General features: G+C 33.0%; 1 protein-coding gene across 1 annotated transcript in view; it reads left to right on the forward strand.

Annotated features, from left to right (window-relative positions):
• Window positions 1–6,793: 6,793 nt before the first annotated feature.
• The window catches only part of LOC107863515 (putative ABC transporter B family member 8), a 14,625-nt gene continuing 6,808 nt past the window's right edge, over window positions 6,794–14,610 (forward strand). Inside the window, exons 1-5 of the mRNA XM_016709453.2 lie at window positions 6,794–6,914; window positions 12,399–12,671; window positions 12,789–12,843; window positions 13,496–13,674; window positions 13,963–14,420. Coding sequence (XP_016564939.1) covers window positions 12,438–12,671; window positions 12,789–12,843; window positions 13,496–13,674; window positions 13,963–14,420 — 926 coding nt within the window. The 5' untranslated portion in view covers window positions 6,794–6,914; window positions 12,399–12,437. The remainder of the gene's footprint in view (window positions 6,915–12,398; window positions 12,672–12,788; window positions 12,844–13,495; window positions 13,675–13,962; window positions 14,421–14,610) is intronic.

Consider the following 14,610-nt stretch of genomic DNA (forward strand, 5'->3'; position numbering starts at 1 on the left):
AGACTCGAGATCAAGTAGACAATATATATCATGAGAGAAAAGTTTGAGCATACCAGTAACAATATCGGGGATGCCTCAAAATCCTAGCGGGTGTTCCGACCAGTACCAGAGCTAGAATCAGGAGTAACACCCTTTGGTGTAGAAGTTGACGAAGTAGCAATAAGGATCTTATTTTTCCCCAGAAGCAAACCTAAAAGGACAATCCCTCTATATATGACTAATCTGACAATATTTAAAACACTTGTTCCTCTCTTCTTCACAAACACCACAATATATCTGACCATAAAATCTACAAGAGGGATACGATAAGCTGACTGAGCCCTAGTAGCCTGAGACTGGGCACCTTATATCCTTTGATTAACACTATTCTGAAAACGACGATCACCTGAAGACTTCAGATAAGGAGCACTAGCCATAGAGTAGGAACTAAAATTTCCCCATTTCTTTTTAGACCATTTTCCACCGTCTCTACTACTCTACTGCTGACCTCCATCTTAATTCAAGTACCAAAACTTTTTATTATGCCTTTCACTCATCTTTGCTTACTTCTTCTTTTCCTCTTCTACTTATTGCATATACGGTACAAGTCTAGAGATGTCTATATCCTTGTTCAACAAAGCAGCCTTGATCTCCTAAATTAACTCACAGAATAACCTGGAAGTAAATTTTCTCATTCTAGCCCTTATGCTAAACACTAACTATGGAGCATATCATGACAGCTAGTGAAGCTTAAAGACATACTCTTTTACTATCATCCATCCTTACTTCATATTCACGAATTCCTCAGCCTCCGCCCCCTTAACTCCTGAGGAAAAAACGATTAAGAGAAATACTAAAGAAGTTATCCCATAAAATGGACTCAGTATCATCACCACTAGACTAGTCCGATTTCTCATACCACTGATATGCCACATCCTTCAACTAATAAGCAGCGAATTCCATACCCTCCACATCAGTAACATGTATCACACGAAAAATCATTTTGAGGATCTTTTTTAATTTTAGAGCTAGTGAAGGTTGGAGAACTCTGCCTTATAAATTGGCCAACTTTAGAGACCTTAGAATGTAATACCCCGATCGTTTCTTAAGCCTAAATCCATCTTTTGAGTGGATATGTACAACTTCCAAAGTGATTGATGTTTAAATCATGTTGTATTTCTCTAATTTCTACTTTTTGTCATGTAGAGCATTGAATAAGATTTCCATCAATACCAATTTCATTGAAATCTGACATTGTACGAGGGAGTTGTGGCCGTTTTACTAAACAGTATCGAATCACCCAGGTTTGACGGTCGACCTGGCGGACCATCAGGTCCCTGGTGGACCGTCAAGTGCCCCGTCAAGCCGAGGCAATGACTTTTTTTTAGGCCATCGTGCGACGGACAGATTGGTGGACCTTCAAAAAGTTGACAGACCATCAAGGCGTCCGTCAGGTCAAGACAGAATGTCTCATTTCTGGCCCTCGAGTAATGGACGACTTGGTGGTCCATCAATTTCCTGATGGACCATCACTTCGATTGTCATGTCGAGGTAGAGCATTTCAGTTTTGGCACTCGAGTGATGGATGATCTGGTGGATCGTCAGGAGATTTGACGGACCATCGATCGACCGTCATAGGCCCCGATCAATGAATTTTAGCTTTTTCGAAAGGGCATTTTGGTCATTTACGCCCCATATGGTATTATATATATATATCCTAGAAGAGAATAGCCCTTCATTATTTTTCTTTCCTCTTCCAAGAACTATCTAGAAAACTAAGGTTTTCTCTCAACCCAAAAATCAAATCTTCTTCCAAGAAATTTAAGGATCTTCCATAGATTTCCCCAAGTTGTTCAAGAATTAAGTTCCCCAAGTCAAGGGAATCAAGGATCTTAGATCAAAAGTGTAATGAAGAAGTTCCAAACAAGTGTCTACATCTCCAAAATTATAATCCAAGGTATATGAAATTTGAACAAGAACACTCCTTTCGTTCTTGTGCCTAAAGATTTACTTTCTATTATTGATTTACATGATTTTGCAAGTGGGTTTACACCCAAATTTCTTTATTTATGATTTATGAGGTTTGATTTGAATAAGTTTGATATTTATGATTATTTTACCATCATGTTTCTTAAATTGAGAATTTATTCCATGAGTAATATATTGTCATTATGTATTGATGATTTCTAAGCGATTTAAGACAAGTGTCATGAGTTATGTATTTCCATGAGAAATTTGACTATTGAATATATATATCTATATTTGAGATTGAAACTCAAGAATGAGTCCTATGATGTTTCCTTGAAGCTTGTGGTATTTGAAAATGATTCGAAAAGCAAATGTATTTGATGTTGAGAAAGATTGTTTTGATTTTGAGTCGAGATAGGAATCCATAGTTGTTCATGGTTTACAGATGAGATATATTTATGTTTTGGTCTCTATGATAGACCCATGAGTTGATACTGATTAAGGTGGATTTCCTAACGCATTCTGAGCTGAGTCTGGGAGGAGTATTTAGCACAGAGCGAGAAATGTGGTATTTCCCCAAAACGATGTGCCACCATAGGATTGATATTGATAATTGTGGGCTAGAGGTTAAGTATGGGATTGTGATAATGATATTGAGGTTTTACTCCTTGGAAAGAGTACAACACCCCCGCCAATGTGGGGTTCTCTCCTTAGGAGGACAAAACATTGGACTCCGGCTCACATGGTGTAGTTATGACGGTTATAAGAAACTCCCACGTCCATAATGATCTAAGTACCATGAGTTACCAAGTCACTCTAAGTCATGAGTCAAAGAGTTTGAGTTGAGATAAATGATTTATGAGATTTATGAAGCATATGTTTTTACTGATGACTTACGGAAATGATGTTTTAGATAATTCAAGCGAAGAGAGTTATTATTGCCAGCATGCATGATTTTTTAACAATTTATGATATTATTTAAATGTTGCATCCACCCCCACATACTCAGTAGATTCCCAAGTACTGACTCTCATACTGTTTTGTACTCTATATTTCCTCATGATATAGGTTCAGGTGCTCAGTCTCAGCAGCGACAGTGATCTTTGAGTACCTTCATCTATATTTTTGCAGTTGGTGAGTCATCATGGTTCGAGGACCTGTGTTTTCGATTTTGTCTTGTTAATAGGTGGTTGTTTACTTTAAGTTCAGTACGAGTCAGTTGGGGATCTGTCCTAATGGCTCCTCAGTCCTATGTAGTAAAGGCTTTGTCAGACTAGTGTACCAGCGTGTACAGAGATTTCAGTATTTTTTTTGTACAAGGCAGTATTACTTCGTATTTTAATATGTTCATGACATGGTTATTCCTCTTTATCTTAGCATGATTTGCGCTATAATGAGTTCTAAAAGTGATGACAGGCTTAGAGGGTTAGCTTGAGGCCACGTGTGGCCTTGAGCACCATGTGACGTCTTGGGATGGGTTCTTGGGGCGTTACATGAAAGATGGAGCAACAGAAGTAACATACTCAGTCTAAGAGGCCACCAGTTGGGTAAGCAAATGGATTGACTTGTGAAATTCAACATTATACACATTATCTTGAGGATTCCAAGGAGGGCTAGGGGGAACCGATGAAACTCTACTAGGGCAATCAGAAGCAGCGACCCTAGACCGGGTCTGAACTCCTTGCGTAGAACAAGCTCCATCCACATTGTCCTCAGACAAGACAAAAGAGTTTTCACGAGTATTAGATCTTCGGGAAGGCATGATCTGAAAAACAAACACACGGGAATTAGAGGATATTTCAAGATCTTAGACTCTATGGCTCAAAATAGAACAACAAGGAAGAGAAACATTCCTAAATGCCTCGTAGCCTCTCCGTTATAAGTGTGGCGAGCTACACACCCATAAAAGAGAATCTACTTGACACGACTTTGTGGACACCCAATGACACCAAACCTAGGCTCTAATACCAACTTTTTTACAACCCAAAATAGGACCTGTTCGTGACGGGCATCTTAAGTACAACAAGGACCAGAGACCACCTCCTGCACCTAACCAAACAGAACATAATACCCCCAATATTGAATAAATTCTGAACATATAACAAGATAGTATAATATAAGCTCAAAGAGTTTAAGTCATATCGATAATCTGATAATCGATAACTAACCAAAATGACTAACCAACATCACCACCTAAGTCCACAGTAATCCAACAAAGCCTCTGTACAAAAAAAAACTATAAGCCAGTCTTCATCGGAACATATCCCCGACTCTGATAAATATAATGACAATATTAATGATAATGTAAACACTCAATTCTAATCTAAGAATTGAAATTGATGAAATAACTAAGCCTTTCAGAGAAGAAGCTCACCACTTCACTACCACAAACCGATGAATACGAGCTGATCCACCTAACTCTGCGTAGGAAAAATAGAAGTATCTTTGGTGCCCACATCGCAAGGGGATACAACGCCCGGAAACAGTTAGTGGGTTGAGCACTAGAATGTAACTCAGGGATAGGGGATAAAATAAAGCCAAGTCAAATCCAATTCAAAATCATGTGAACAACATTATATACACACATAAATAATATGCAGGGAAAGAGAACAAGGCTTAGCATATAATTTAAAACTTTATCCTGGATTGTGTAGCTCAATTGTCATAACATAAGAAGGCACCCACGGGCTATATTGTCCATCTCTTCCCTGGGTGAAACGGCCCAAATGCATGTATCCGCATGAACCAGAGGATATACATATGCACCATGAGACTCTAACCACCCGGCGTACCAAGGTGACTTAAGCATCCAATCGTGTAGTATAATACAGGGGACTCAAACCTCCCCATCATATAATAAGGGGGACTCTAACCACCTGGTCATTTAGACCCCCTCGTTGGCAACTACGGTTTCCAGTGTTGGTCCCTCGGGACTCTCACTTTCACAACTTAGTTACACAACCCTCATTAAAGTCCAATTAAATTATTTATCACACATTCTCTTTCATTGAACCGTAATTATATATTTAGGCATATACTGTTGGTATCGTCGTACCTACTACACTTGTAAGGTAACATCAATATGCTAAACCAATTATCATCACTTGGGGAATTTGTAACCCCCTTGGTACTCAATCATACATTAGCTTGAGGAAATTATACCACCCCATAAGGTTCAATTCAAAATCATTATGCTTCATTAACTTTTCACATCATGCACTAGTTCAAGAGTAGTTCAATGTGCATACTTTTCGTATTCAAGACCAATTTCACAATAGGGGTTGAGGTCATTACCAATTCAACTATCAAAATTCCCAAATTATGGGAAATCACAATCCCCTAGTTTATTCATCATACCCATGCATCAAATTGATTTCAAAACCACCATTTAATCATAAACAATGCATATGTAAACATGAAACATCACATATACATCAATCATTCAAAATCCTCAATCCATGTTCCAAAACCACCATCAAAACCACATGGATAACTATATAAAACACATGCTTTTTACAAAGTAATAGTCGGGGAAGAGTAACATGCCTGAAATATCCAAGATTATGGAGAGAATTCAACCCTTGAAGCTCTACTTGACCCACTTCTTAAAAACCCTAAGTATGGATGCTTGAGAGACTCGAGAGAGAAGAAAGAATGTTTAGAGTGTGCTATCGATGAAAATAGGACCCCAAGAATGTTTATAAGTCATGGATTATTATTGGGATAAGAGGGAAGTGTCTAGAATACTTTATTAAAAGCTAAAAAAAGAAACCGTCAGTCATTACGGGTCTCATAACGACTCGTCACGACTCTTTACTACTCGTCTCCACGAGTCGTTGTCAAGATAGTGTCACCAGACACACACACTGTTGACCTCACGACTCGTATACCATGGCTCATAATGGGACCCTACGACTCGTAACCCTACGACTCGTAGGGTCCAGTCGTAGTCAACACAGAAATCATTTGGGTATACAGTGGACATCCTACGATTTGCACACAATGACCCGTAATGAGTCCTCATGACTCGTAATGAGCCACTTGTATTCAGAGCAGAAGACTTAGCCACACACACTGGTCAGGTTACGATTTGGGTCCATGACTCGTCAAGACTCCCTACGACTCGTAGGATAAGTTGTAGTCAAGACATTTAGGATAAAATTTCAGAAATTTTCAAGGACCAAATTTCAGACATTTAGGATATATATATATATATATATAGTAGTAGTGATCTATATCTCTAAGTGATCATTGAATAATGACTAACTAACCACTTAACTGTAACTAACTATGTCACAATGAACAGTAGGCTTAACTAGCGACTTCTTCTTTCTTCAACAGTTCACACTTTCAAAAAGAATAAATTATAAAGGTAACATGGGAAAAATTTAATTAATCTCTCTTGATTTAGTATAACGGATAACTAATATGAGACAATTATTTTTATTAAGATGAACAACTAAAGTAGAACGGAGGAAGGGAGTATAAGCTACAATTGTTAATTTCTTTCAAATATAATACCTACATTTTCAAAACTCTGTAGAAAATATATATAGATACTAAATTGGAAAAGATCATGTCATCTGAAGAATGAGAAATATAAAGATTCTATGCTACATAATTATTATAGGCCAAAAAAGGTCTATGTTGAAAGTATAAAGTATAAAAACGCGTTATGTGAAGAACAGGAAATGATTCGCTGATAAAAAATAAGAGTTCTTTAATTAAGCTTATCTTTTACGAAATTTGCTCGTGGTGGTCGATTCCTAATAATACTATTTTTTGGTTCCAACTTTAGTTATTTAGCCATGTGATGAATAAAACACTTGCAATTCTCGTTCTATATAACTACACTTAATAGACTGGCCACTACATATATATCATTAGAAGAGATTCAAGTGAGTCTACAAACTTAAATAAGTTTTATTTAGCATCTTGAATAATTTTGTGGATGAAACAACGTCCAGGTCAGATTTTCTTAAGTTACTTTACCAGCTTCTTGCACCTCGTTTTACTTCCAGTAGGATTTGAGTTGTGATTTATCTTTACCGATTGTCTTCTATATAATATATAGATTTAGTTGTTTGTAGGATTTTGTATATTTTATATTTTCTTTCATTCTTGAAAACGACCATATGCATCATAGGGTCCATACTCATAACCCTATTTGCCATACACTAGAAAAAATAAGCCTATTGCCAATAAAACTTGGCTTCCAATATAATGGTTGATCGGAGCCAGTATCATTCATAAATAGTCATAAAATTATAGTAGTAGTTTTTTTTCATAAAATTACATAATTATGTTTTCCAACACAATCCACACAACTTTTACCTACTAATACAAAAATTGCAATTGTTGAAATATATAGCCAACATTTCGATTAGTGATAGTTTTCTACTCCATATTTTAATCTTATAAATACAGACCAATCTTTAACCATAATTATGTGATTATTTATGAAATTTACGCGAAAATTGTCATTTGGTGAAAACTTTGTGCTTCACTCATGCAGTTTTTACATAATGCTTAGTACATATAGCAAATAGCTGTAAAAAGAAAAGTTGCAAAAACATGATGACATGATGTACAAGCAAAAGAGTCACAGTGATATTCGGTAGACTTAAACTCAAGATCCTAGGACTTTAAACCTCCTCACAGTTTTTTCACCATGGATTGATCAGGTAGATAGTAGAGAATTTGATACCCTAAGCAGCTTTAAACATGAGATGCTGTGAGAATGAAGAAATAGAGAGAAATTAAATTTGACAAAATTCTGTCCTTTATTAGTGAGGAGAAGCAATATTAGCCTATGTAAATATAGAAATACTTCTTCTGGCTCTTACAGAGTTGAGCTCGATTTTGTTTTGGATTTCGTTTTCCTTTTTCACCATTGAAAATAAGCTAACATCCCCCCACCCCCCACCCCGCACCTCGCCCCCTCTTTCTGTACTTTCTGCATGCTTTTTTAAAAGCAAAAAACATACGAGTCCAGTGTAATTTTACTCCACCATATTTGAGTTCGTAAGGTTCTATAATTTACATTGTCGCTATTACATAAATATTTTTTCAATTCTATTATATTTTAGGAGAAAGTGATCCAAATCCTTAGCATCAGTGAGGAAATTATAATTCCTTAAGGACATAAATTCTTCACAAAACAAATCATGGGCTCGAAATAATTCTCTACTTCTACGTTTCTGTTCGATCATCTTTTCTTGTTTCCCTATTATAAATAGAAACCGATTATTAAATTACTATTCGAAACACAAATCATAACAATGTCACATATACTTGGATAGTAAAACTTATGTTGACCATCATATATATTTTACAGGCACATCTACTCTTCTAATTAAATTACAAAACCCAACTGATGGCAATAAAAATACTTCGCGAAATCAACTTGTGCAACACATTCGGTCTGTCAAAATAATAAATAAATTTACAACAAAACTAAAACGAATAGAAGATAACATATGAACTAGAATTGTGTATATATATACTGCCAAGAATTTTTCGCATAAATTACTTGGAACTGCAAGGTTATTTTGTGGTTGATGTGCTAATAGCAAACATAATTCACATTATCCTTTAATTTAAGGGTCAAAACAAGTTCTTCTATAAATTTAGGCGGTACTCATTTCATGAAGCTTTTGAATGAAGAAACTTCAACAACTTCTTAAAATTAGCATACCTTCATAGAAGAAGAACGAAAAAGGACCTCTTGAAAATACCTTAAAGATTCATATAATTCAAAGAGAGCGGGAAGATATATAGTACTAATATATACTTATCTGTTCCCATTTATGTGGAACAATTGAAATTTTGAAAGTCAATTAAGTTTCCTTTGACCAGAGTTTCTTTACATATTTGAAATTGTTGATTATTGTGATTTAAAAATACTTTCTAGTAGTTTTCAAATAGATAAATTTTACTTTAAACATTTTAAAGCTTCTATGTTCGAACTCACAGTCAAAGTTTCAAGTTTGAATCTTGAAATTTTAAATGTGTTACATAAATTGAGACAATGAAATATATTATTATCGAGATAGAAAACTCCAAATGGAAAAGTAAAATTATTTTAATACCTTGCAGTCTTAGAGACCTAATTGAGAAAAATGAGTCCATAGACCCCCCTCAAGTCTTTAATTTAAAAGGGGGACAAGTCGGTCTCACAATGTTATTAAGTTAAAAAAATAAAGTCGCTTAAACAGTTGGGACAGTTGTTCAACAACAACTTCGCACAGTTGTTGAATAATTTTGCAAAGTTGTTCAACAACTGTGCAAAGTTGTTGGAGCGAAAATATTTAAAAAAAAAAACTGAAAAAAATTTGTCCCTTTCACCAAATTTTTAAAACTTGAAGGACCTCAGTTAATTGGGAAACTTGTTTTTCCCTTTTAATTCAAGGTCCCAACCTAATTATCATACTTATAGAAAAAGAAAAACTTATCCTATTTAAGAAAACTCTTAGCAACAGCCCAAACAAAACCAACGCATCGTTCACAAATAGTGTTTGTATATATATTTTAAGCACAAGTTAATTATATATTTGTATGAAGCATTTAGCGGGAAAAAACCCAAAAAATTTGAAAACCCGAGAAAATAAAAAAATTCAAAAAAAATTGAAGTTGAAAGTTTCAAATTTTATTAATTTAATTTGATTTATAGATTTAAAAACCCAACACAAATGATTGATTTTATACTTAAAAAATTTGAACCAACCAACCTGACCATGTACACCCGTTTACCCCTAATTGCCTCAGTGGAAATCCATTAAATTTACCTAAAATGAACAATTGAGGAAAAAAAAATCTAAGAAATCAATTATTATTAAAAAATATTAAATAGTATATAATTTTGTATCTAATAAAATTTTAGAAAAATAAATTTCAAATAAAATATATATGTTCTTGATTTCGATTTTTGACCTCTAATTGAAATTTTACTTCAGGCCTTCAATTATATTGCCAAACCCTGACTGAAATAGGCTAAATGTGGGACAAAATCTAAATCGTTTAGCTCTTATTAAGTTGTAATTTCTTTATTTGTTTTTTTTTATAATTTTATAGAATTATTATTTTTATATGTCTATATATAACATATCAAATAAAATAAAATATTCTTTAAAAATATTTTGATAATATTTATCATGAATCAATTTAGACTAGATATTAATTAGCTGAAATTACTTTGATGCCTAAAAGAGTGAGGCCGAATTAATAAATACGCCAGTCAATAGTCAATCCAAATTTGAATGCCTTATAAATTTTTGGTTTACCACCTATAGTCTAATGTAATACCTTTTTTTCTTTTTTAAAAAAGAAAAACTTGAACCATGTTACCTTGTCACATAAAGGTCTGTTTTATTAAGTTAATCTTTTCAATTATATTTTGAAAATTTAAATTTGGCTAGTTGTACTTTATTGTGTTACTCAACAATAAGTATAGTATTGAAAAAAAAAAATAGCTCTTTCTTGATTAGCTAAATTAACAAGAAAAAAAACTATTTTCTCCAATATAAGAAGTTACGGTGTGGCAGGTGAAGCACACACCACACCTTCGACATCCCTAATTGCCGATATTTCATGTGATTGCTTCGTGATTTTACTATATCACCTTAATTAATTATTATATGTCATTTATGTATTAAAAAAATTAATTATATTTAACAAATAAAATAAAATAAAATAGACATTTATTGAATGTCTACTTCAGCTGCTTCAACAGTAATTTTAAAATACTATCCCTAGTTAATTATTATAAATCATCTAAGTATTTAAAAATTAATAATATTTAATATTAATTAACTTGACGTCTTATAAAAAGTCCACTTAATTTTTCTCACAGATATTTTCTATAGTAATTTTGCTCTATCACTTCTAATTAGTTATTATAAGTCATTTAAAATATGTCTGTAGTATATCACCCCAAATTAATTATTATTCTCATCTAAGCATTGTGCTACTTAAATTAGAATAGAAACAATTATTATAAATCACAATAATTAAAAAAAATTAAATAATTTAAAAAATATAATTGACTATCAGTGCCACAAAAGTTTGGACAAGGAGAGTAACATATGTTATTTGAAAATTACATAAAAAGTATTATAAATTACTAGTTAATAATTTAAAATATCTAAGAAAAATAATTAATCTGTTATATATTCAAGAAAAATACGTAATAAATTACAACATTTAACAAGTTAAAATATTTAAAAAATAATTAATCTGTTATATATAACAAAAAAATATGTAAAATAAATTTTAATTACAATAATTAACAACTTAAAAAATTTAAAATATTTAAAATATTTGGTTGACTTTTGAAATTATATCAGTGCCACTCAAATTGGAATAGAAAAAAATGTAATATAAATCTCAATAATTAAAAATTTAATTATTTTAAAAATATAAGTAACTATCAATGCCACAAAAGTTTGAATAGGGAGAGTAATATGCCTTTATTTGAACATTACATAAAAGGTATTGATTAGCTAACTAACTTAAAATATTTTATTATAGATTTGATAATTACTACGTGAAAGGTGAAAAAAAAATGATTGACTCGCGAAATTTATGGGTGTCATATTAACAATTTAAAATATTTTTATACAAATTTTATTAATCTAACTATAATAACATATGCCTATTTAGGAATTTATCAACGGAAAAAATAAAAATTTTAATTAAATAATAGAATTGTACAAAATATAAAATTTTTAACGATCAATATTGAGCCGTAAAGCACTGCCTAGCCAACTAGTTTAATATAAGTAACAAGTAAAATAGAATGAAGGTGCATATGTGTGGTTAAATATTCTTTTTGTCGTACTTATTACTGCAAATTGGACAACAAACGGACAAAATCAAGGATCAACTTTTTCCAAGATGACCATAAAAGCACTAACCTATAATTGTTTTGCATGCTTCCCCCGGTTTGCTCTATTTACTTTTTTCTTTAAATCTTTTTCTTTATATAATATTCCACTCCCTCTTTTGCAAAGCTAATTATTTATGGCCCTTCTTTTAAAATAAATAATTGTATTATAGCAACAATTAGGGTCCGAAAAGAAAAGTGACCAGCCCAGCGCTATGATAATTATTACCAAATCAAATCAAAAGATCGAATAAAGAGTAGAAAGAAATCAACAAACATCATGAACCATATAAAAGTAATTAATAGTTAAGGACACAATTAGCTAGTCAGAGTCATCTTTGTTGGGACACTCCAACTAAAGTATTATTGTGGATTGTGTCATTTTCAATTAAAGATTTTCATGCAACAAACATAACTCTTGTATTATTTAAGTAGATATCACGAATTAGGAAAGTGGGGTTCACAAAAATCAATTCATGGCACCTTATTATAAATATTGTAGGTTAGTATTCTATTCATGGTCATAAAGGAGTAAGAGAGCTACTGACTTTTTTGTTTTTGGTTGCAGAAAGAGACTATTGAGCCAGCATTTTTACTGAGAAAAAGAATGAGTTCTTCATCGGAAAAGGCGTTAGAAAATAAAAATAGGAATTCAATAACTATTATTTTCAGATATGCTGATGGAAAAGACATTTTATTGATGTGTTTGGGAACAATTGGAGCCATTGGAGATGGGATATCAACAAATTGTTTGTTGGTACATGTTAGCCAGCTTTTTAATAGCTTGGGTTATGGTAAGACTCGACAGAACAATCATAATTTCATGGAAGAAATTGAAAAGGTTAGTCTTCAAAGTTTAAACCCATTAATTAATGAGTACACAGATGCACCCATTTTTCTCTACATTTTTTGTTTTCTCTTTCTAACATTTGCTTTCTGCTGGCAATATTCTCTACAGTGCAGCTTGTATTTTGTACTCTTGGGATTGACAGTCATGGTTGTGGCCTTTATGGGTAAATGTCTATCTACTTCTTTGGTTGCTCTATGTTTTGCCTACTACAGAGTGACTATTCTTCATTTAATAAGAAGTAGCCTTTGCCATCTTCTAAAAAATACCTTGAAGAATATTCTGTTCGATCAAAATAATATGGCATTACGTGGAAAATAACAATTGCAACATTGAACATGATAAATCAAAAAACAAAGAGAAATCATAAACTTGAATACACTATTGTGTAGTGTGAAAAGAAAAGGATCTTCAATTTATACAAGTTTAAAACATTTTTTTCAAAGAAAAGAGTTACTAAATATGAAGGATAAAAGAAAATAGTTAGGGTGTATACCTTTTGCCCTTCAAGAAAATGTGAAATTAAAAAATGATAAGAAAATTAGGTCTAACCCTAACACATATTTCAACAAACCCTAAAATCCCAATGAAGAACACAACAGAGATACTGTTAACAATAATTAACATATTCAGTTTAATTCCCTACGATGGGATCTGAAGAAGGGTAGGTGTACATAGAGCTTACCCCAACGTAACCTTAGAGGTAAAGAGGCTACTTTCTATAGACCCTCGACTCGGGGAAAAAACAGTTCAAAGAAATTCTAAAAGAACAATAGAGATATTGTATCCAACATATATACTCCTATTAATTTTTGCAGAAGGTTACTGCTGGAGCAAAACGAGCGAGCGGCAAGTGCTAAAAATTCGGTACAAGTATTTGAAAGCCATTCTTAGGCAAGAAGTTGGTTTCTTTGATTCTCAAGAAGCTACCACTTCTGAAATCACTAACAGCATTTCAAAAGATACTTCTCTCATCCAAGAAGTTCTTAGTGAAAAGGTATGCATTACTCACATTGCTTACTGCATAAAATTTTCTATTGAAGAAACGGTGACTTAATTAATTATGGTAAGAATAAAAGTTGATTTATCGGATGATCATTTAATTAATAGTTATTATCTCAGAAAATTATTTTCTTTGTTGAAGAGACTTGGATTTAAGAAAAAAGGTGACAATTGAGTGACAATTTTAGAAATCAACCCCTAGGAAAAGACTACTTTGGTACCTTTTAAAGTCATAATTATTTCTAAGTCTATCATGTTTTTTTATTTTGTTTAAATTGTGTAGGTACCTATATTTTTGATGCATACAACAGTTTTTATATCAGGAGTTGTATTTTCAGCCTACTTTTCATGGAGGTTGGCTATAGTTGCCTTACCAACAATATTTCTCCTCATAATTCCTGGTTTAATCTATGGGAAGTATCTACTCTATTTGTCCAGAAAGTCGTTCAAGGAATACAGCAAGGCAAATGCTATTGTAGAGCAGGCACTTAGCTCCATTAAAACCATATATTCATTTACTGCTGAGAAAAGTGTGGTTGAAAGGTACTCTTTGATTCTTGATGGAACCATAAAGTTGGGAATAAAGCAAGGAATTGCAAAAGGTCTTGCTGTTGGAAGCACAGGACTATCTTTTGCAATATGGGCTTTACTTGCCTGGTATGGAAGCCATTTGATTATGCATAATGGTGAAACTGGCGGTAAAATTTATGCAGCTGGAGTTTCTTTTGTCTTGGGTGGACTGTAAGTGCTTTTCCCATTAATTCACGGTGAAAAAAGCGTCTATTTCTAGTAGCGCATATTTTTCTCCAAGTAGAGTTTTACCCACACCTTGCATGAATTGAAGAACATATTCGAAGAAATTCTAACTGTCTATCTGAATTGTTTGTGGGTTCCAAACAATTATAGTGGCCAAACCTAATAACATAACAAT

The sequence above is a fragment of the Capsicum annuum genome, chromosome 3 (genome assembly GCF_002878395.1).
Source record: "Capsicum annuum cultivar UCD-10X-F1 chromosome 3, UCD10Xv1.1, whole genome shotgun sequence".
NCBI classification, from domain to species: Eukaryota; Viridiplantae; Streptophyta; class Magnoliopsida; order Solanales; family Solanaceae; genus Capsicum; species Capsicum annuum.